The 21,483-nt window shown below is 41.7% G+C and overlaps 1 protein-coding gene across 1 annotated transcript in view; it reads right to left on the bottom strand.

Moving 5' to 3' along the window:
- Positions 1–21,029, bottom strand: part of fndc3ba (fibronectin type III domain containing 3Ba) — a 130,239-nt gene extending 109,210 nt beyond the window's left edge. The window contains exons 1-8 of the mRNA XM_037695282.1: positions 20,995–21,029; positions 20,456–20,594; positions 19,985–20,038; positions 12,943–13,067; positions 10,108–10,282; positions 9,266–9,352; positions 1,556–1,691; positions 226–297 (exon numbers count right to left, since the gene is read on the bottom strand). Coding sequence (XP_037551210.1) covers positions 226–297; positions 1,556–1,691; positions 9,266–9,352; positions 10,108–10,282; positions 12,943–13,067; positions 19,985–20,038; positions 20,456–20,594; positions 20,995–21,029 — 823 coding nt within the window. The remainder of the gene's footprint in view (positions 1–225; positions 298–1,555; positions 1,692–9,265; positions 9,353–10,107; positions 10,283–12,942; positions 13,068–19,984; positions 20,039–20,455; positions 20,595–20,994) is intronic.
- Positions 21,030–21,483: the final 454 nt, after the last annotated feature.

Genomic DNA, 21,483 nt, shown 5'->3' with positions numbered 1-21,483 from the left:
GTTGGACCACTATGTGTGTGCTGCTTGTGAGACTGAGTTTGTTGTGGCTCCTTGGACTGATGAAGTTCTCTGGATGAAGGATGAAACGTCTCAACAAAAAAAGAAACCGTCCAGAGGACCTGACTTTGTTGGATCGTTTTACCTGAATTATTGAGCATGAACTATGAAGACAAATGAAGATGTTTTATAATTGAAAGGAGAAAAAAAAACATGTAGTATTTGTACCTTCAGATGTTCCTTCTGAGATCTCCAGCAGATACGTAAGAGCCTCTGAGCCCCCGTTGTCTTGGGGAGGAGCTGTAGGAAAATTGATAAATAAGTTTTGGTTGGAGATAGGGCATTAACAGAGTACTTGAGTAATCTACACATCGATTGCTAGGACATCTATCGAGGTTAAAAATTTAACATCGAGTATCTGTAGTGACGTCATATTATGTGACCACCGTATGACCGTAGGGGGCGGTGTTGCACTGTTGCAGGTCACAGAGTATGGTGTAACACCGGGTCTAATCCACCGAACCAGAACCAGTTTCGGTTTAAGTTTCGTTTTTGACGTGCTGCACGTTTCTTCACGTTTGTAGTTTAATAATAATAACTAATAGTTTAGTTTTTCCTGTGACTTATTTGCAGTATGATAAATGGTAGGAGCATAATATACGCTCCCAATGTTTTGTTGGTCTTTTTTTTGTTTGTAAATAATTACCTTTTTTTGCGGTTTTATTTATTTATTTATTTTTGTATCTTGAGATCTATGACGTCATCAAATACTCTAGTTCTACTCAGGTTTTATTATGTTAATGTTGAGTTTAAAAATCATATACTCATTCAACCCCTAGTTGGAGACAATATCGTTTTCATTTTTAGAAGTCTTATTTTAAAAGATTAAAACAGTGGTCTTTATTACATCTGCAACTGATTACAATAAAGAAATAAACTATATGTTACACACATGTTGCGTGTGTGAGGACTTTTCATTACATTATATTACTATTACTGTTCATTACATTTAGCATACATTTATTGTATAGTAGCATCTACAGAAAAATGTCATTTGGCTCCAAAACAGACTTTTAAATTAGTCCTCTCATTCCTCAACAGAATGCATGTCACCCACCGCCTTTCATGACAAAACTTTAAACTAAGATAACCTTAAATTGACCAGGTATAAAAATACAGCAATTTTCATCAATATGATAATGCCTGCAATCTGTGGCAAGATCTGAAACTGGCTTGGTGCTCAGATTATGTGTTGTGAATGATTCTCAGCTACTACTATGCTACAATTATGCTCAATATTGGTAGAATTAACTGAACTGCAGCCATTTCTGTGTTGATTAGCTGTGGCGGCTGTTTTGAGTTTCATTAAAACACCAGTTCTTCATGAAACATTTTGATAACAGACAAACAAGGTTTTAAGACAAAATTTAAATAATTATTGTCTCGGTATTGCTTCAGTACAGCTGAGTGATTTCAGTTGTAATTCCTTGTGTAGTTTTATGTGAGTGTTGTTTTTTTACGTATTAGGTGTGTGTTTTTGAACAGGTAGAGTGTTTACCCCATGTGACCATAAAGCTGTAGGGTGTCACCCCAGTGATGTTGGGTGTAGATGGAGGACCGGGTTTGTCTGGGTTGGTGGTGCACACTAAGACTTCACTTGGACTGCTTTTTCCTTCCATGTTTGATGCTATGAGCTGCAGGGAGAGTAAAAACATTAAATGTAAACCAGTAAACAATATTAAATAGATAGTATTTCCATATGTGGGGCTTTTGTATCCAACCAGGATACTCAAAGAACTTTACAACACAATCTGTGCCCTTGTTTACCCATCCACACACATATTTGGAAGGACAGCTGTGGCATGGTGGTAGGGCAGCTGACTTGGGACCAAAAAGTCACAGATTCAACTCTGCCATGCCCACATGTTGTGGTGTCCTTCAGCAAGACTTCCTAATGCCTAACTGCTCCCCGGGTGCTAACATAGCTGACTGCTGCTCCACTTGATGCATCTCACGTGTGATGGGTTAAATGTAGAGCTTAAATGTCATCATTGCCACAGCCTCCCCAAATGCCCACAGAGTGGTTTGAGCAGTCATCCTCCAATGGGAGAGTTGGGGGTTCGATGCCACCACAAGTCACATGTTGAAATGTCCCTGGGCAAGACACTGAAACCCTCATTGCCTCTGATGTGTGTCCCATCATCCATCCATCTTCCGCAGTTGGAAGTTGGGTCTCGGGGGCAGCAGCTTGAGCAAGGGGGCCCAGACATTTCTTTCCACAGCCAGCTCTTCCTGCTCTTCTGGGAGGATCCCAAAGCGTTCCCAGGCTAACAGAGATGTAGTCTCCCCAGCGTGTCCTGGGTCTTCCCCGGGTCTCCTCCCAGTTGGACTTACTCAAAGCACCTCCTGAGAAAGGTGCCCAGGAAGCATCCTTATCAGATGCCCAAACCACTTCAACTGACTCCATTCGATATGGAGGAGCAGCAGTTCTACTCCTGAGTCTCTCCTGGATAACTGACCTTCTCACCCTATCTCTGCATCCTGTAGCCTGTATACACAATCTCATTCTTTCAGTCACTACCAAGAGTATGGAATCCTGAGGTCACCAAACCAGAATCCCTCTGCCCCCTGGCTGCACCGAGAAATTCTGAACATAAAAGTTGTGAACAGCATTGGTGACAATGGGCAGCCCTGGTGGAGACCAACCCCCACCCTGAAGGGGTCCATCTTACTACCGGCAGTGTGAACCAAACACTCACACAGCTTGTATAGGGACCAAATATCCCCTAGCAACAGGTCCCCAATCTCATACCCATGGAGCAGACCTCCAGTGTTCCCCAAGGATCATGGTCAAATGCCTTCTCCAAGTCCACATGACACATTTGAAAGTCCTCCCATGACTCCTTGAGGACCCTAGAAATGGTAAAGAGCTAGTCCAGTGTTCTACAGTCAGGACGGAACCCGCATTATTTCTCCTGGATTCGAGGTTCGACCAGCGATCAGACTCACTTCTCCAGTACCCCTGAATAAAACTTACCAGGGAGGCTGAGGAGAATTATGCCCCTATAACTGGAGCACATCCTCCTGTCCCACTTTTTAAATAGGGGTTATGGATAGACCAACCCCAAAGTCCTCCGACCCAGGTTCTTCCATAGAAGACATGCCGGTGGGATTGAGAAGGTCTGAGAAGTATTCCTTCCACCTCCCAACGACATCACTGGTTGATGTCAACAGCACCTTGCCTTCACTGAAAACAGTGTTAGTAATGGGTTGTTTACCCCTCCTCAGATGCCTGATGGTTTGCCAGAATCTCCTTGGAGTCTTAGGCCTTACCAAATTCCTCATTTACTCCTCAGCTGCCTCTGGAGTCCCATCAGCCAACTAGGCCGATAGGACTCCTTTTTCAGCTTGACAGCCTCCCTAACCTGGGGTGTCCCACTGAGTTCAAGGATGGCCATTGTGAGAAGCACCGACAACCCTGTGACCACAGCTCAAGACAGCTACTTCAACAATTGAGGTGCAGAACATGGTCCACTCAGACTCAATGTCCCAAGTCTCAGCTGGGATGTGGTTAAAGCTCTCCCAGAGATGCAAGTTGAAGATCTTTCTGATGGGTTCTTCTGCCAGGCATTCCCAGCAAACCCTCACTACACGGTTGAGTCTACTGGATCTGTCTGGCATCTTCCCCTGCCATCTGACCCAACTCACTACCAGGTGGTGATCAGTTGACAGCTCAGCTCCTCTCTTCACCCAAGTGTCCAAAACAAACAGCTGCAAATCAGATGACATGACTCTAAAGTCAATCGTCGATCTATGACCTAGAGTGTCCTGGTGCCAAGTGTACTTAGGATACCCTTATGTTCGAACATAGTGTTCATGATGGCCAAATTATGACTAACACAGAAGTCCAACAACAGAAAACCGCTTGGGTTCAGATCAGAGAGGCCATTCCTCCCATTCACAAAACTCCCAGTTATACTGTCATTACCCACGTGGGCATTGAAGTCTCCCAGCAGAATAACGGAGTTCTCAGCTGGCACACCTTCCATCACCTTAGGAACTCCAAGAAGGCCAGATACTCTGAACTGCTGTTTGGAGTAAGCACAAACAACAGTCAGAGTCCCCCCCCCCCCCCCCCCACACACACACACACACACACACACCTGAAGGCGAAGGGAAGCTACCTCTCATCTACTGGGGAAAACTCCAACAGACAGGCACTAATTCGGGGGGCTAAAATTAGACCCACACCAGCTAGGTGCCTCTCACCAAGGGCAACTCCAGAGTAGAATAAAGTTCAGTCCCTCTCAAGGAGTTTGGTTCCACAGCCCATGCTGTACAATGAGGTGAGCCCAACTATATTTAGTTGGTACCTATCTACCTGATGCACAAGCTCAGCCTCCTTCCCTGTGAGAGAGGTAGGAGAGTCCATGTCCCAAGAGGCAGCTTTAATAAGCCAGGGTCACAGTGCCAAGGCCCTGCCTTCAGCCACTGTCCATGGTATCATGCACCGACTTGTATGGCCCCTCCTGCAGATGGTGTGTCCACAGGAAGGCCATGTTACTCCTTCAGGCTGAGCCCGACTGGATCCCATGGGTAAAGACCTGGTCACCAAGCTCTCGCCGACGAGTGCATACCCAGGGTGGGGCCCTGGTAACCCATGTCCGGGCAAGGGACACTGAGCTCCTTGTTTTTAATGTCCATACAAGTCTTCTGAATAGCTCTTTGTCTGGCTTGTCACCTAGAACCAATCTGCCTTGAGAGACCCTACCAGGGCAATTAAAATTGCTCCTGACAGCATAGCTCCTAGAATCATTCAGGTGCACAAACTCCTCCACCACAATAAGGTGATTCAAGGAGGAGGCGTGTCCCATCAGTGTATGAATTTGAACTAAAGCACTGATTAGCCTATACAGAATCAGATTATCTTTGGAGAGATCTAGTAGAGTGCTGCATGAATATGTGTGTGGAGGTAAATGAGGGCACAGATTGTGTTGTAAAGAGCTTTGAGTGTCTTGATTAGATAGGAAGATGCTATACAAGTACCATCCATTTACCATCATTGTACAGAAACATACAATGATGACAACATGATTGCACTTAAACCTTTTTTACCTTTTCATATAACACTCTACTACAAAAATAATATGAGCAAATCGTTAGAGACTAAACAGAGTTTTAGATCAAATTCATACACCAGTGGGACACACATTGGAGTTAATAAGGGGTTTAGTGTCTCGCCCGGGAACACTTCAACATGTGAATGCTGGAGGCATCGAACCCCTAACACTCACATTCAGCAACAGTCACCCCACACTCAAGCTCACTAGATTTTGCATTTTGAAAGACACTAAAAACAATAAAAACACTAGACAGTAAAAACGTTGTATACAAATGGATTTTGCCTTTAAATTCACTCCTCCAATTTTCAGTAACCAAGATTCAATGTAATTTTTCCACGTGAAAATAAACTGTATTTATTTTATTATCATCAGAACTTGTTAATATTTTTGGGGGGGATTTTGAGTTCTAGAATTGCGCCGCTCAAGGTGGCTGCATGTTGGAGCAGCTCTGTTACTTTCATTCCGAGATTTTGCTTTTGTAAACTTTAATTCCTCTTTTGCTGGATGTAAATCACATTTTTTGGATTATTGTTTCCTCTGGTATCAGATGCTATGCAGCAGGAAGGATTTTTACTGAAACTTTTTTAGTTTTGGACATTTGTTATGATGCGTAACCATGGCAACAAGGCAGTTTTCTACAACCAACAGTAGCTGATTAACATCTCAAAAGCTCAAATAATATCTCAACTACAACTCCAAATCTCAAATGAGTTGAAAGGATGTTCTGTGGACGCATTCTCATCTACCTGTCAGCTGTACCCTGGCCACTGAGATCCTGGAACTAGCAGGAAACACAGCTCATGACAGCAGAAGGACAGGATCGTCCCTCGGCACCTACAGTTGGCTGTCCACAGCGACGAGGAGCTCGGCAGACTGCTAGGAGGAGTGGCCATCGCTCTGGGAGTAGTTCTGCCCGGCATTCGGGCGGTCCTACAGCCTGAGGGAACCGAGAGGCCAGCCGAGTCTGGGTGGACGGATCGGACGGCATCTGCAGCCAGTTTCTTAGGATTCACTGTGGGAAGGACCTTTACAAGAGAACCTTCCTGTCTACAGCCATCAGTATCTATAACATCTCTTAATGAAATTAAGGATAACGAGTTACAACAACAAATAATTTCCCTTTGGGATTAATAAAGTATTTTTGAATTGAATTGAATTTGAAAAAATATTGTAAAAATGTAACATAAAAAAGCTTTCATTTTGATTGATGATGCTTTACAAAATAATTTGATTGGCTGTTTGACTCAATCCAGAATCATTTGCTTATTCTTGTGTTCAGCACTGAAACTGTAAGTTCTAGATAGTTAATCTGAAATGTCAAAATAGACCAATACTTAGTACTTTGAAAACAATAATCTTGATCCTGAAAAATACCTGTACAGTCAAATTTGACACAGAAACAAAAAAAAGAAACATTGAATGCAGGTTACTGAAAACTGAAGTTGAATTAAAGCCAAAATGTTTTATATAGTATAATAACTTCATTAAATTTTGGGGTTTTTAACTTCAGTGTCTTTTAAAATTCAAAACCCCATAAGACCAATTTGCTTTCATGAACCACCTGTCCTGAATAATAGGAGTAATCACATTCTATTTCTTATTACCTGCTTCATTCAATGTTTGTTTCTACATGAGGTGGAAAACATACAAACTGCCCCTTCATATGTCTGTGTTTCAAACATCCATTATGTTGGTGTGCGCATGCAAGCACATAGGAAGTGTTATTGGAGATGAGTGCATCATCGAACGCCAAAACACACTTACGGGGATGTACCATTGGCACATTTATTTCAAAATGTCCTCACATCATGCACAGTTTTGATCAAGGCTTTTAGTGAAAGAATCTGTGCAATACATGAGCAGTGCCTTGTTCTCTTTTTAAATGGCAGTCTAATTTCTGCTGGTATTTTTTACTTTATGGCAGTATGGCAGATTAGTGGTTAGCACTGTTGCCTCACAACAAAAAGGTCCAGAGTTCAATCCCCTATATGGACCTGGGGTCTTTCTGCGTAGGCGTTGATATGTTCTTGTGTTTGGGTGGGTTTTCTCCAGCTACTCCAGCTTCCTCCCACAGTCCAAAAAAATGCATTTTGCAGAAGAGATCTGCAATCTCAGTGAGATTTGCATGCTTAAATAAAGGTTAACAAATAAATCAAACTAAAGACTTTTCGACTAACACCACCTTATGCTGAAAAATGATGATATTATAACCGATTTGCAATATGCAATATTGCAAAACATCATGCTCTGAGTACGTGTTGTGAATGACTCTTAGCTTCTACCACATCTGATTTTAGCTCAGTATTTGTAAAACTGTCTAAGCTATTTGCATTTTGGGGTTTGCTCATTTCAATCAGCTGTAATGGCAATTTTAAATGAAATGAATTCCAAAAGTTAATGATTTGTAAATTTGTAAATGCGAGACAAACCCAAACAAAATAACATTGTATCCCGCCTCTGCCTTTCAACGGTGGGCAATAAACTAAAGAGTGAGACAGGTGTCATGTTCTCAGCAGTGCATCCTTAATCTAATAATACATATGTATTTCAGCTCAGCTTCAACACAATCATACCACAGCATCTGGTCAGCAAACTGGCTACACTAGGCTTCAACACCACCTTCAGGAAATGGATCCTTGACTTGTTCTCTGACAGACCACAGTCAGTATGAGTGGGGAGGAACACCTCCTCCGTTATCAGTCTGAGCATGGGTTCCCCCAGGGCTGTGTTCCGAGTCCGCTTCTCTTTACCCTGATGACCTACAATTGTGTTGCCAGGTCTGAGACCAACCACATCATCAAGTATGCGGACGATACCACTGCTGTGGGCCTGATTAGCAACAACAAAAATCGGGCATATCGGGAAGAGGTGACACACCATGTAAATGGTAAATGGATTGTATCCAAAAAAGTTCAATCTGGTCCTCTGGACATTCAAAAAAAAATTTTTGAATGTCCAGAGGACCAGATTTAACTTTTTTGGATTTTTCTACCTGGATTATTGAGCATGCATCAGGATAAACGGACTGTACTTATATAGCATCTTTCTATCTTATTTCAAGATACTCAAAGCACTTTACACTACAATCTGTGTCCTCATTTACCCATTCATACAGCACTCTACTAGATCTCTACAAAGCTAATTGAACAAATAATTCTAATGAGACTAATCAGTGCTTTAGATCACATTCATACATTGATGGGACACACATCAGAGGCTATGAGGGGTTCAGTGTCTTGCCCAGGGACACTTCGACATATGACTGCTGGTGGATTCGAACCCCCAACTCTCGCATTGGAGGACGACTGCTCTAACCACTCAGCCACTGCCGCCCCGTGAACTGGTGTGGGAAAAAGAACCTGGCTCTGAATGTCAACAAAACAAAAGAGCTCATTATTGACTTCTGGAGAACAAAACCACATTATACGCCGCTGCTCATAGACAACATAGAGATGGAGGTGGTGGAGAGCACCAGGTTCCTGGGGGTGCACCTGACCAATCAGCTGTCTTGGTCAAGAAACACTGAGTCTCTAGTGAAGAAATCCCAGTAGCGTCTGCACTTCCTCCATAAGATGAAGAGAGCAAACCTCCCACCCCATGTCCTCACCACATTCTACAGAGGAATCATCGAGAGTATCATGACCAGCTGCATCTCAGTTTGGGAAGGAAGTTGGTAGCTGCAGACTGAAAGGATCTGAGGAGGGTGGTAAGAACAGTGGAGAAGATCCTTAGGTCACCATTCCCATCGATCCAGGACATTGGTCTCAGACGCTGTCTGAGCAGAACCAGAAAAATCAAAAGAGACAACTAACACCCACAATACGGACTGGTTACTCTGTTGGCCTCTGGCAGGAGGTACCACAGCCTGAGGACCAGAACCACCAGGTTCTGCAACAGTTTCATCCCATGAGCTGTCAGACTGCTGAACTCAGGTCACTAATGAAGTGACCACAATAGAAAACACACACACAGCCATTCTTATAAACCTAAGTCTATAAAATCCATTTAAATTATGTACTTCTACACTCCTGTGGAGAAATGAAACCAAATTTTGTTCCGTTTGCTTTGTGCACTGTATAATTTTGTATAACAATAAAGTTTTATATTATTATATTATATATATAAATATATATATATTTACTTACCCTGAATTTATACTGTGTGCTTCTCTTCAGGCCTTGTACAGTACAGGTCAAGTTTTCTCCAGTGTACTTTGGATGAAAGTCTGTTCCCTGTGGGAGACACCATACACCATAAATGATCTGTGTGAGGTGGTTGTTTTATTTTACTTTTCAGTATGTATCAAGTTCAAGTTTGTCGTCATTCGCATCACATGTGGTACATGAGGTGGAACAAAATTATGTACTCAAAGTCCCAGTTCCACCCAAAAATAGCAAAAATATAAAGTATAAAAAGAAACAGTATATAAGGATTTAAGATACAAACTAAGACATACGCTAAACGAGTGCCAAACGGTATGCTAAAAGATCTAAGATATACACAGAACACTAATAATGTAAAACAATACGGCGTAACAACAGCAACCTGAACATGAGTCTGTGTGAGCAGATGGGTATGAATGAACATTATCAACATATCTGTGCATATACATGAATTTAAAACAGACTTTTATGAAGACTCTGTGTTAGTTTCTGTCAGAGGAAATAAAGGGTTTGTTGAAATTTATGGTGCATAGCTCAATATGTACAGAAGACAAAAACTGTTTGTTGAAATATTTTTGAAATGCAAAGCTTTTTAACTGGATATTTTTATTTTTCTCTGTTTTTTACCTTGGGGATTTTAGTGAACAACAGCAAGGGACAATGAAAGAATGAAGTCTTTCATAGAAACACATAAACGGGCCAATTACTAAATCCAAAAGGCTGAAAACCAAATCAAGTTTTTTTGTTTATTCTAAGATAGCCATTTCTGATTTTTTTTCTTTTGAGATATGATGCAATAGAAAGTAAACTCTTGTCCCACTTACGCTGTTGTCCTCCTGGATCTCAAGTGTGTATTTAAATTGCTCCTCGCTGGGACTGCCTTCAGGACGCACCCACTCCAGAGTCACCCAGGACACCCCAGCCCTGATGAGCCGTGGCGCCAGCAGCAGAGCAGGCAGGGTGCCCATGGTGTAAAACACTACCTCTTGACTGACACCACTGCATGAGACACATCTTCATTTCAGTCACATTTGTTTAATGTACAGAAATTTAATAACTGACCTGTGCAAGAGGAGAGGTGCAATGTTTCATGAATGTTTAATGGGAGACTTTTTAAAGTGAGAGGACAGAAAAGTCAAATCAAGTCAAATTTATTCATAAAGCACATTTAAAAACAGCAGCTGTTACTAATGTGCTTAACATTAAATATAATGACAGTAACTAAAGAAAAAAAAGGTCAAACTGACTTAAGCTGCTTTAACTTGAAGAAACGTTTCTGCAGAACATAGCTAATCTATTTATTAAACTTACAAAGTCAGGGTCCAAAACCATCCTGAGATTTCTAACAGACTGCTTAAGATATGGCTCAAAAGAGTCAAAGTTAACAGGAACAGAGATGGCAGAAGAGCTACGGCTAAACACGATGACGTCAGTTTTCTGATCATTGAAACTTAAAAAATTTGAAGCCATCCATGCCTTAATCTCATCAAGAGATTTTAACAGAGGGTGAAGGGAGCAAGAACTATTAGGATTTAAGAGTAGAAAAATCTGACAAACAGCATAGCAGTAAAAAAAAAAAAAAAAAAAAGACCATGTTTCCTCAGAATAGACCCCAAAGGGAGCAGATACGGTAAAAACAGAAGGGGTCCAATAATCGAACCCTAAGGAACCATGCAGGAAAGAGGCATTGTAGCAGATAATATATTACCAATATTAACACAGAAACTCCTGTCACTCAGATAAGAATGGAACCATTCTAATGCTGCGCCTGTAATCCCAACCCAGTGTTTGAACCATGATATAAGGATACTGTGGTCCATAGTATCAAAAGCAGCAGTAAGGTCCAAGAGTACAAGGATCACAAATTGACCAGAGTCATTGCTAAGAGAATATTGTTAACTAAATATCCTGATGCATGCTCAATAATCCAGGTAGAAAAATCTAAAAAAGTTAAATCTGGTCCTCTGGACATTCAAAAAAAACAAAACAAAGCAAATCAACAAAAAATGTAGAAACGTTTCGTCTCTCATCCGAGAGACTTCCTCAGTCTGAGGAGCTGTATTCAGCTCAGTCTCTTAAATAGCACCGTCTCAAAGTGGATCAACCAGTTTTGCTGCTGACAACCAAAACCAGCTGATCACATGCTCAAGAAGGACCATCAGCCTAACAATGGATCATTAGCACACTGATGGCTGTTTACTGTTCACAGAGGGCTGAGTGATACTATCAATCACAGCATTGTAAGAGGGGGACAGTTGAACCCGGAGGCCTCCACCCCTGTTTAACGATGGACGGTTTCTTTTCACAAAGATGGCCTCCTTTACTCCTCTCTCAAACCATTGTTCCTCTCTGTCCAGGATGTGAACATCTTCATCCCTGAAAGAGTGACCGCTGGCCTGGAGATGAGTGTAGACCGCAGAGTCCTGGCCTGATGATGTTGATCTTCTGTGCTGGGCCATCCTTTTGGCCAGTGGCTGTTTTGGTTCATCCCAAAGATCCAGTCCCCCGGCACAAACAGAGCAATGTTGTGTATGCTGTTCAGTGTCAGGAGGGCTGTGATCAGTCCTACATTGGGGAAACATTCAAGGAGGCCATCTTTGTGAAAAGAAACCGTCCATCGTTAAACAGGGGTGGAGGCCTCCGGGTTCAACTGTCCCCCTCTTACAATGCTGTGATTGCTAGTATCACTCAGCCCTCTGTGAACAGTAAACAGCCATCAGTGTGCTAATGATCCATTGTTAGGCTGATGGTCCTTCTTGAGCATGTGATCAGCTGGTTTTGGTTGTCAGCAGCAAAACTGGTTGATCCACTCTGAGACGGTGCTATTTAAGAGACTGAGCTGAATACAGCTCCTCAGACTGAGGAAGTCTATCGGATGAGAGACGAAACGTTTCTACATTTTTTTGTTGATTTGCTTTGTTTTGTTTTTTTTTTGAATGTCCAGAGGACCAGATTTAACTTTTTTAGATTGTTAACTAAAGTTGTTTTGGTGCTGTGTAATTATTTAAAACCAGACTGAAAGATTAAAAAAATTCCATTCTCATTCAAAAACACATTTAATTGAATAAAACTACTTTCTGCAAGATTTTATAAAGAAAGGGAAGTTTTGAGATTTGTATGAATTTAGAAAAGTGGCCTATGGGCTCATTTAACTGACATAAAAGCAGAGACGAATGGAAGTTTAGAGGTGCGGAGGTTTGAAGCGTCTACCCTTGTTCTTTGGGAGAGGGGAGGCGACACATTTGTGAGATGAAAATGGAAATCAGAAACTTTTTTTAACAAGTGTTCAGCAAATTCAATGCACATATCTATAAATCTGAACCGAGCAACAACTGCATATTTAATCCTGTCAGAGGTCTTACCCTTCCTGCCTCACCTATTCACCCCTCCATTGCCTAACCAGTGCAAGCTTGATTCACTCCCACATAATAACAAAAACATGGAAAGAAAAGGGAAAAAAATGTAAAAAAAAAACCCAAATATACAACACTAGCTTTAAATTGGCTGCATGCATGTACTGAAGCGCAAAACAGGCCTTACCCTCAGCCTTCAATGACATTTCATTGATTAATAAGTGTGTGAATACATGTTTCACTCACTTGCATTTGTTTGTATAGTCTAGCATATGTGTGTGTATATTCAGCAGCAGTGAGCAGTACCTTATGCCCATGTCGTTGTGTGCAGCCACCCTGAATGTGTAGCTGCAGGCGGGAAACAGTCGTGTCAGCTTACAGTGTCTCTGGCTCCCAAAGTAACATTCTCTGAAAACACTGTTCTTCTTCCCCTGCTCAGGAGGAAAAAACAGAGATATTAGAGAAATAAAATTAACTATTACACTTAAAGTTAAAAAAGGTAGTAAACAGAACTTGGAAACTTGGGTGTGCAACTGCAGCTACGGTCCTAAGTTTCAACATAACTTTGCAACTCCAAAAATAGCTTATTTTTTTGTTGTGAAAATAAAATGCGAGTGCTGATTGACTTCATTGACGTTTTCTGAAGAAGCTGAAACTGAGTTATTAAAGAGAAATGAAGAAAATATTAGCTAAAAGTCAAAAGGAACAAAACACTAGCCAAAAACTGAAAGTAGTGAAATGCTAAGTAAAAGCAAAAAGTAGTAAATTCTTGTCAAGTACATAAAAGTGATTTAACAAAAGGCTTGCTGGACGGTAGTTACAAAAGCCATTGTTTATTTCTCAGTGTTTTTATTTGTTTGTTGCAAATTTTACGTTTTATGATGTATTGCTACCAAAATTCATAACACACATTTCCCACTTGGTGTATAATTTTCATGCTTTATTCAAAGCTGTGCAGCAAGCTACAGGACTACAAGACTTAGCACAACAGTAATAAGGGCGTTTCAATGCATAATGGCACCTGTAGTGAACTCGGCCTCCGGTCAAACCTGCCTCTGAAGACCTTCATGGGACAGGAACTGTTATTTCATTGATTTGAATCCAGAAATACAAATTAGCTCATCCAGAGACTTTCTAATTGTATCCTGAACTAATCAATTGAAAGAACACTCTCTTTTTCATATTATCATTACTATTTTACAATATCTTGATAATCAAAAGTGTGTTTAGTTCATACCATTTTAAATGTTGAAATGAACCACTCATTTTAAATCAACTGTGAAACAGTATTAATGATTTTTAATCCTCATTCAAAGTAGAAATCAAGTTAAATGTCTGTTACAAAGTAATTATGCATTTTTGATCTTCTGTCTGAAATGAGAGAGTGATGTCGGTCAAAAGTCGGAGACAGTCGCAAACAAGTTTATTGGAATGAACTGTCATGTTTTTAAACCTCTCAGACAGAAACAAGAAAACTGGCACCTGTAAGTCTGTCATTTCTCCAAAACATTACTCTGTCTGTTCCTAAACATCTCCACTGTTTTCTTGACTTGTAATGACCCTCTGACGTCATTAAAACCACACCCCTGTTGGTTCTTTCAACCAATCTGGACTTCCCAAAAGTGATCGGAAGCAGAACTCTTTAAAAGTCAACACATCCTAGTTCCAGTGAGAACAGAAGTTCCGAAAGTTCTGAAGTGCTGGAGTTAGTTGGGAGTTCTTCCGAATCTAGTTGGGATTATGGAATCTTCCACATCTGAGTGGAACCTCTGACGGACTCACAGCTCATGTGAGTCCACCCGGGAGGTGAGCGTGTTGTTGCACGGAGTACCGTCACTACTTCGGACGATTCTCAGCCATCCTAAGGAGACGCTGAAAGGTAGTGTTGAAATGGAACTCCGTACCGGAGCTGACCTATCTTCTGCAAAGGTAACGAGTCGCTTCACTACCGAGTGTACCGAGGCTGAGCTGGGGTCGGATGAAGGGTGCTGTTCCTCGTCAACACACTTTCCCTCATCTATCTTTTCTCTCCATTTAAACTCCTTAATTTCCCATCTTTAAAACTCTTCTATCTTGCCAGTAATTAATCCAGATATCCTCAGAAATGTCTATTGTTTTTATTAAGCAAAACGTGCCAAGTTTTATTAATCAGAGCCGATAGCATAATCAAGTGTACAATGTTTTGATGTTAAATTTTGATTCTGTTAATAAATGACCACATTCATTTTGATGGGTCAAGGAAAATTAACGTCTCATGTCACTGATTAAACCGTCTACAACACAGTACCTCTGTCACATATCTGTCAAGTAGCTCGAAAAAGTGAGAACCTGTTATTAAAAATTGATTGTAGTGGAGCTCTTAAGCTAACTGAAGCTAACCTAGCCCTACATCACTACATTTCTGGTGGCCCGTACGGGGATCTAAAGAGCTTCTCTTGACCCGATATCCGTCTCTTTGGACATTTTGTGGCCGTACGAATGTTTAAAGAGGTGTGAATTAAATGTGACGGGGTCTGTGTCATTGAGATGGACGCTGAATGTTGGCGTGAAAAGGTCCAAGTTTTGAGCTTGATACAGCATGATTCGGCTTGTGGTGTTCAGAGAGCTGAAAGTAATGTCGATGTGTTCATTTTAAAGCTAAAATTTGTACGACTGTTGTGTAACTAAAGCTGGCATGCTGTGGTAAAACGCTTTATTCTGTTTAAACTGTAGCAGAGAGGGGGGTTCTGACCCGGTTCTGCTGTCCGACTCAGTTCTGATTCGTTGAACGAGTCGTGTTTTGAATGGATAAAACGCTGTTTTGAAGCTGAGCGCCGTCTCAGACCACTGTTAAGAGCTTCGCTACATTTGTAGCAATAAATTGTGCATTTTGACGGTTTAATGGACGATAGTGACCGGACTTTTCAGGCTAACTGCTAACACTGCTAGCTGGAATCACGAGCTGTGATTGGTTGAAAACCGCTGTTTGGGTCGCTCTGATTTGCTGAGAGACGGGTGATGTGTCTGGGTTCACTCCCTCTCATGCCAGATTGTAAAACCCATCCCGTTGCTCACGTGTCTATGGAGTCACGTGACCCCAGAAATGAATCTCGGTTCAACCGAAGCCTCCTCTGTGTTTAAAATTGCTTAATGCAGCCTGCCGCTGTTCCCAAAACTCATGTTTCATGCAAAAAGTCGTGCTTGTTGAAACAACACCACGTTTAAGCTTTAAATCCGTTCAGAAAATACTGATTTGACCGTGTTCGACCGTATGCTACATCTGGCTAACGGCTGACACCGGATGTCAACAGAACGATCCACAGGAAGTTGTCATAGACTCCTGCTGATATAAATAAGCTTACACCACCACCTGCTGTTGAAAGAGGAGTATAACAGTTTTCCTAAAGGGGAGACAGATAATTCCTCTCATTTTTTTTTCTCTTTTCTTTTTTTTCATACAGCCTGGTTTATGAGTGACTGTTTTAAATAGCAAATTTCTGGTATATAGAACTGCTTAAAAAGTGTTTGAAAACTAAAGTTGCTGTGAGACTTTTAGAAAAATTGCAGGTTTATTTAATTTTAAGTGATTTAGAGTAAATGTACACTGAGAAGCCGGGTTCTTGTATCTGTTAAAAAATAAGCACATTAAGTAACACAGCCAGAAGGAGGCATTTACTTAAAATATTCATGCATTGGGGTGAATCTTACAATTAAGTGCCCATTTCTTTGAATAAGTTGACTTATGACAGTACTATTGAGTGAATCCAGAGCTAAGATAGTGTGTGAAACTCACTGCTCACTTGAATATAAATATTTACCTGTTAAAATATCTGAAGTTGGCAAACTGGTTAACCAGATAAGTGCTAAACAGTGAATAACCATGGCTGATGTGACAGAAAAGACTATTGATCCTTGTGTGATAGATTGGTTAGAGAGAGCGTTTGCTCTGCTCACAGAATCCTTGGATCCATATGGTGTACAGGTGGACAGCATGAACTCCAAAGAGTTATTGGAAGAGCTGAAGGAAGTTGCAGAGAGGGTGACCTCTACAGCCAGAACAAACTCAAGCTATGACCAGCTGGCTAAATTGGCGCTCTTATTGAAAGCAACATTCTATGCTGTGGTAAACAAGGCTGACGACCTTGAATTAAGGTTAAACAGCGAAAGAGAGGAGTACTTCAAACTCATGGCACAGTCTAATTTTGATCAGGAGACCCATGCAAATGAGTTACAACATGACAGAGAGCTCTCACAAGCTCAGCTGTCATTACAAGCTCACTCATATGAGGAGAAGATGAGGGAGGGACAGATTAAGTGCCAAACACTGCGTTCAGACAACGATTCGCTAAAACAACAGTTGTAGCAGACATCAAAAGCTCTGAACGAGTGCAGATTGGAAAAAGCGGCGTTGGTCGACCAAGGCTTGCGTTTACAAAGTGAATGTCATACATCACAGGAACGCTTAAAAGCCTGTGAGGCGAAACTAGCCGCAGCAACAAATGAGATTTCTGACGTGGGGCGAGGTTGTCTGGAACTCAAAGCCGAACAAGGTCAGAGTCCAGGTCACCCACCACCACCTCAGAAGGATTTTGCTGCACCTCCTGCTCTTAATCCCATTCCGTCACCTCCACATGAGTCTAGCAACACACCTCCACGTACAGTTTTGATTCCTACGATATCAATAAAACAGCTGTTACTCCCAATTTTGTATTTGCACAAAATTTCAAAATGTGTCAATCGATTTGAGCCAGGGCCGTTGGGTTCAACTGACACTAAGGCCTATCTGGACAACCTTGACTTCCAATTAAGAAGCTATCCCAATGCTACAGTTGAGGATAGAGTAGGTTTGATCAGGCTCACTTCATCCAGGATGGTGTTTTCCTTCATAGAGCGTCAACCTGATGCCACAAGAAAGGATTACCGCCTGTTATGTGCCGCTCTTATGAAAGAGTATTCACCCTGCACGGGACCTGGCGGGTATCCAGCCACCGACAAGGTCATACAAGGTAAGAATGAGCACCCCAGGGCATATTATTCCAGGATTTTGCAGGCTTATTTTGGTTACAGGAACGAGGCCAACATGGAGGAAGAAGAACCGTTTAAATACGTGTTCAGCAAAAATATCCACCCTGACATAAGGATGTCAGTGCATATGATGGCTAATTTCAAAGAGAAATCCATCAGTGAGATAAAAAGTTGTGCTGTGAATGTCTTTGAAGCACGTTCACAGGCCGAAACACCTTTTGAGGTGTACCCAGGTGAGAGGATTTCTGCCCAGTCGTTAGAATTGGAAGGGACGAGAGCTTCGACTCCCCCTCCCAAAAAAGGCGAGAGGAAACGAGGTTTCCCAACAGCCAAACCACGACAGGTGAGTGCCCCCTGGTCCAGACGAGATCCTACACGGTTTCCCAAGGAACCAAAGGATGAACGATTGTACCAGAAGGGGGGTAAATGCCCTAAGGGTAAAAAGTATGGCACCAAAAGTGACCCATACAAACAGGGATCCCACAGGGAACCCCAAAAGGGGGATACTGTTTCCCCATCACGTCAGGCTGAACAGCCTGAGATGAAAAAGAAACAGCAGCAGGTCCAGAAAAAGAACCGCAATCCTCTGATCTCGGACAAGACACATAGTTGTTGGACTTGTTGGATGGTGTTGCCACGGACAAACAACCTAAGGCTTTGTTTGGCGATATCGTTGCTGATAAGTCAGAGCACACAGACAACACAGTTACTGCTGTCACAGACAGTCACCATGATGCTGTTGTTGTAAACTCTGTAACGCCCTCACCTGAGATGGGGGGGGGGGGTTACAATCACACGTCACCGATGGTAACCCGTCACAAACTGAAACCTCAGCAGCAACAATAGCTGTGTTAACGGTCCAGGGTGACACAAACAACAACGTTGCCGCTGTCTCAGACAGCCACCAGAACTTTGTTACAAACAAAGAGAGCACCTCAACACACAGTGTGGGGGTGATCTCATACATCAATGACGGAAGCCCGTCAAAAGCTGAACTCTCAGGAGCAGCAGCAACTGCACCAACGGTTCGGACTCTACCGGTGGACCCATCTCTGACTGAACAAGAGAGCTTCCTCTGCGAGCTGAAACAGTCAGGGCCCACCAAATACTACCTACCATTGGTAGTTCAAGGTGTAGAGATCCAAAGATCCCACACCAAAGATGCTGTACTGTCGTCGGGGACAGATAAACCAGCTATTAAGGACGGAACCATGGACGGTCCTCAGAGGTCCTCTGACCCCTCCTGGCTGCTCGCAACTCTGCTAGTACAACCTACAGCCGAGGTAATGGCAGTCACACATGCACAGGCTACAGCCAAGCCGGCTGACAACACAGTCTCTGTACAACCAGTGCTGACTGACCCAGACATCATCCAACTTCAGAAGTTGGGTCCTGCAATAAACTCGATGATGCTGTCTTTGACTGACCCAGAGAAAAACACTCCGCCCGAAGCCAACCTGGATTCCAATCCAGGCCTTAAAGTCCTCTTTCAGCTGCGCAATCAGCTAAAACTACTCAAGTGCAACCTAACTTTAGCTCATGGAGCGACGTCCTCACACGTGTTTGTGGTCCCCCGTGACCGAAGGGAGGTGACGTTGGTTAGGGTAATGTTACCAGACGCGATAATGTGATCAAATCTGACATTCAGAGTGAGTGACGCACCGAAACGTCATTTTCTAGTTGCTTAATCACTACTTTTGTCAATGTTGAAACGTTGTTTTACTGGTTGCTTAGTCACTGTTTTTGTCGATGTTGAGACATCGTTTAATTGGTTTTTGGTATTGTTTCCGAGCACCCCAAGCAAGAATGAATTTTGTGTGTTAGAGACTAAGAGGACTTTAACTATGCCAACATGCAGTTCATTTGTTAAAATGCAATCTTTGCGGAGTCAATGTAGATTAATGCTACCTTAAGTACCATAATCTACATTGGTCTCACAACGCTTAAGCCGAACCTACTCAAACAATCCTATTCCTATTGGGGGGGGGGGGGGGGGGGGAATATCTTTCATTTGGGTCTCCCCATAGACCCCAAAACATTTAGGGGAAAACCAAAAAAAACAAACCTCAAGTCGTTCGTCTAAAAGGACAACAGACAATTGAACCAAACTATATTTTGCCATGTAAATCTAACTTAAACCAAGTTAGGGATGGAAAAATAGTTTGGAATGCCCTTCTATAGGTATAAATCCCTATATGAAAATTTTTCAGCATGACCCACCCTTTAAACTGGTAACTTTAGCTGATCTAAAATTGATTATTATATACCATCTAAAATGCTGCATATTCATTTTTACACGTTTAGCGTAGTTTTATTTTTTGGGTGAGGTTAACAGTAGAGTTACCTCATTCCATTCGAGCAGGTAGTTTGTGATTTTGGATCCGTTGTCAACTGGGGGCTGTGGATGGAAGAACAATGGGACAAGTGAAGGAGAAAAGACAAGATAGATTGGATGGGTCAGGGATGATGGTCTCTGATGATGAGGCTGGAAGAGAACAATATTCAACAGAGAACAAAACAAAACACCTGTTATGTTTTTGAGATAAAGTCTTGTGTGAGGGAATGATATGACACTAAGGTGGTAGTGCGTGGAAAAGATTTTGTGTATGTGAGGTCAAAGAGAAAAGGCCCTGATGTGTTGTGCAAGAAAGAAAGAACGTTTCAAAGACAAACCAGGTGAAATCCTAAACCCCAGGTTAACTTTCTGTATAGATTTGTGTTCCACTCCATAACAATCAAGAGCATTCAAAGTAAAATGAATCAGAGTGACATCAAATGCATTGTTTTTTTAATGTTAGCATAAAAAGAGTTGTACCTTCCACTGTAGACTGAGGCTGCCCTTGGTGCGATGAGTGAGTTTTGGGGGTAGTGGGACATCAGGAACACTGCAAAGTGTAGTGAATGTGCCAGGTTCTGAACATGAACCTCGAACAGAATTGTAAGACGCCGACACCCTGACAAAGAAAAGTATTAATATTAATAATTCAATAATTCATAAAGGATATTAAGCAACTGGATTTTAAGCAACATTCATGATTGCTGATTCTGCACAGCTTGAAGCGAAAAGTGAAATTCAAACAAGCGGTACACCTATACATGTACATTGTTGGATTTCATATTTTTATACCTTTTTATATTTCCTATCAAGCATCCAAATGTCATGTTATACAAAGTGTGTGCATGTCTTTCTTCAAGGGTTGAACTATATTTATAGAAAATGTTTACTAATTCTAACTATTTTACCTTTACATATAATCTCATATTAGCTAATGATAACTTTACAAGTTCACATTTGATATATTACAAGCAATCAAATAAGCCAGGAGGCAGGTAAGATACTGACTACTGACTAACTCAGGAGGGAAGAGTCCTTTGTTCTCTGAGCACATGGTGGCCTGGCCGCTCACACACACTGATTAACATAAATAAAAGCTAGAACACATTTCTTTAATTTAGACTTAATATAGTTGGACTAAGTAAAATCCCTCAGGGTCTCTCTTAATAATAATTCATGATTAGATACTCCCCAACAGAGTGTTAACAGTCTAAACGCAGACAAGGAAACAAAGCGTCATATTATGTATCTGCCTTAAAGCAGAGAAACACCAGGTTCTGGGGGCCTTCAACAGACTTATTGATTAACACATACACATAAGGTAGGTAATAATTAATAGTGATTAATTATTCGTGTAGCAATCATGACACACTAATTACCAATAAAGCAGACACACATTAACATGAACAAAGAACCTGATTTTAGAGAGACCAGGGTATCATAAAACTTATCTCTGGAATGCAGTAAGAAAGGGGCCTTGAGGGGGCAGGCTAGACCCGTAACCATAG

The sequence above is a fragment of the Nematolebias whitei genome, chromosome 21 (genome assembly GCF_014905685.2).
Source record: "Nematolebias whitei isolate Nwh7 chromosome 21, NemWhi1, whole genome shotgun sequence".
NCBI classification, from domain to species: domain Eukaryota; kingdom Metazoa; phylum Chordata; class Actinopteri; order Cyprinodontiformes; family Rivulidae; genus Nematolebias; species Nematolebias whitei.
This window is presented reverse-complemented; position numbering and strand designations above follow the sequence as displayed.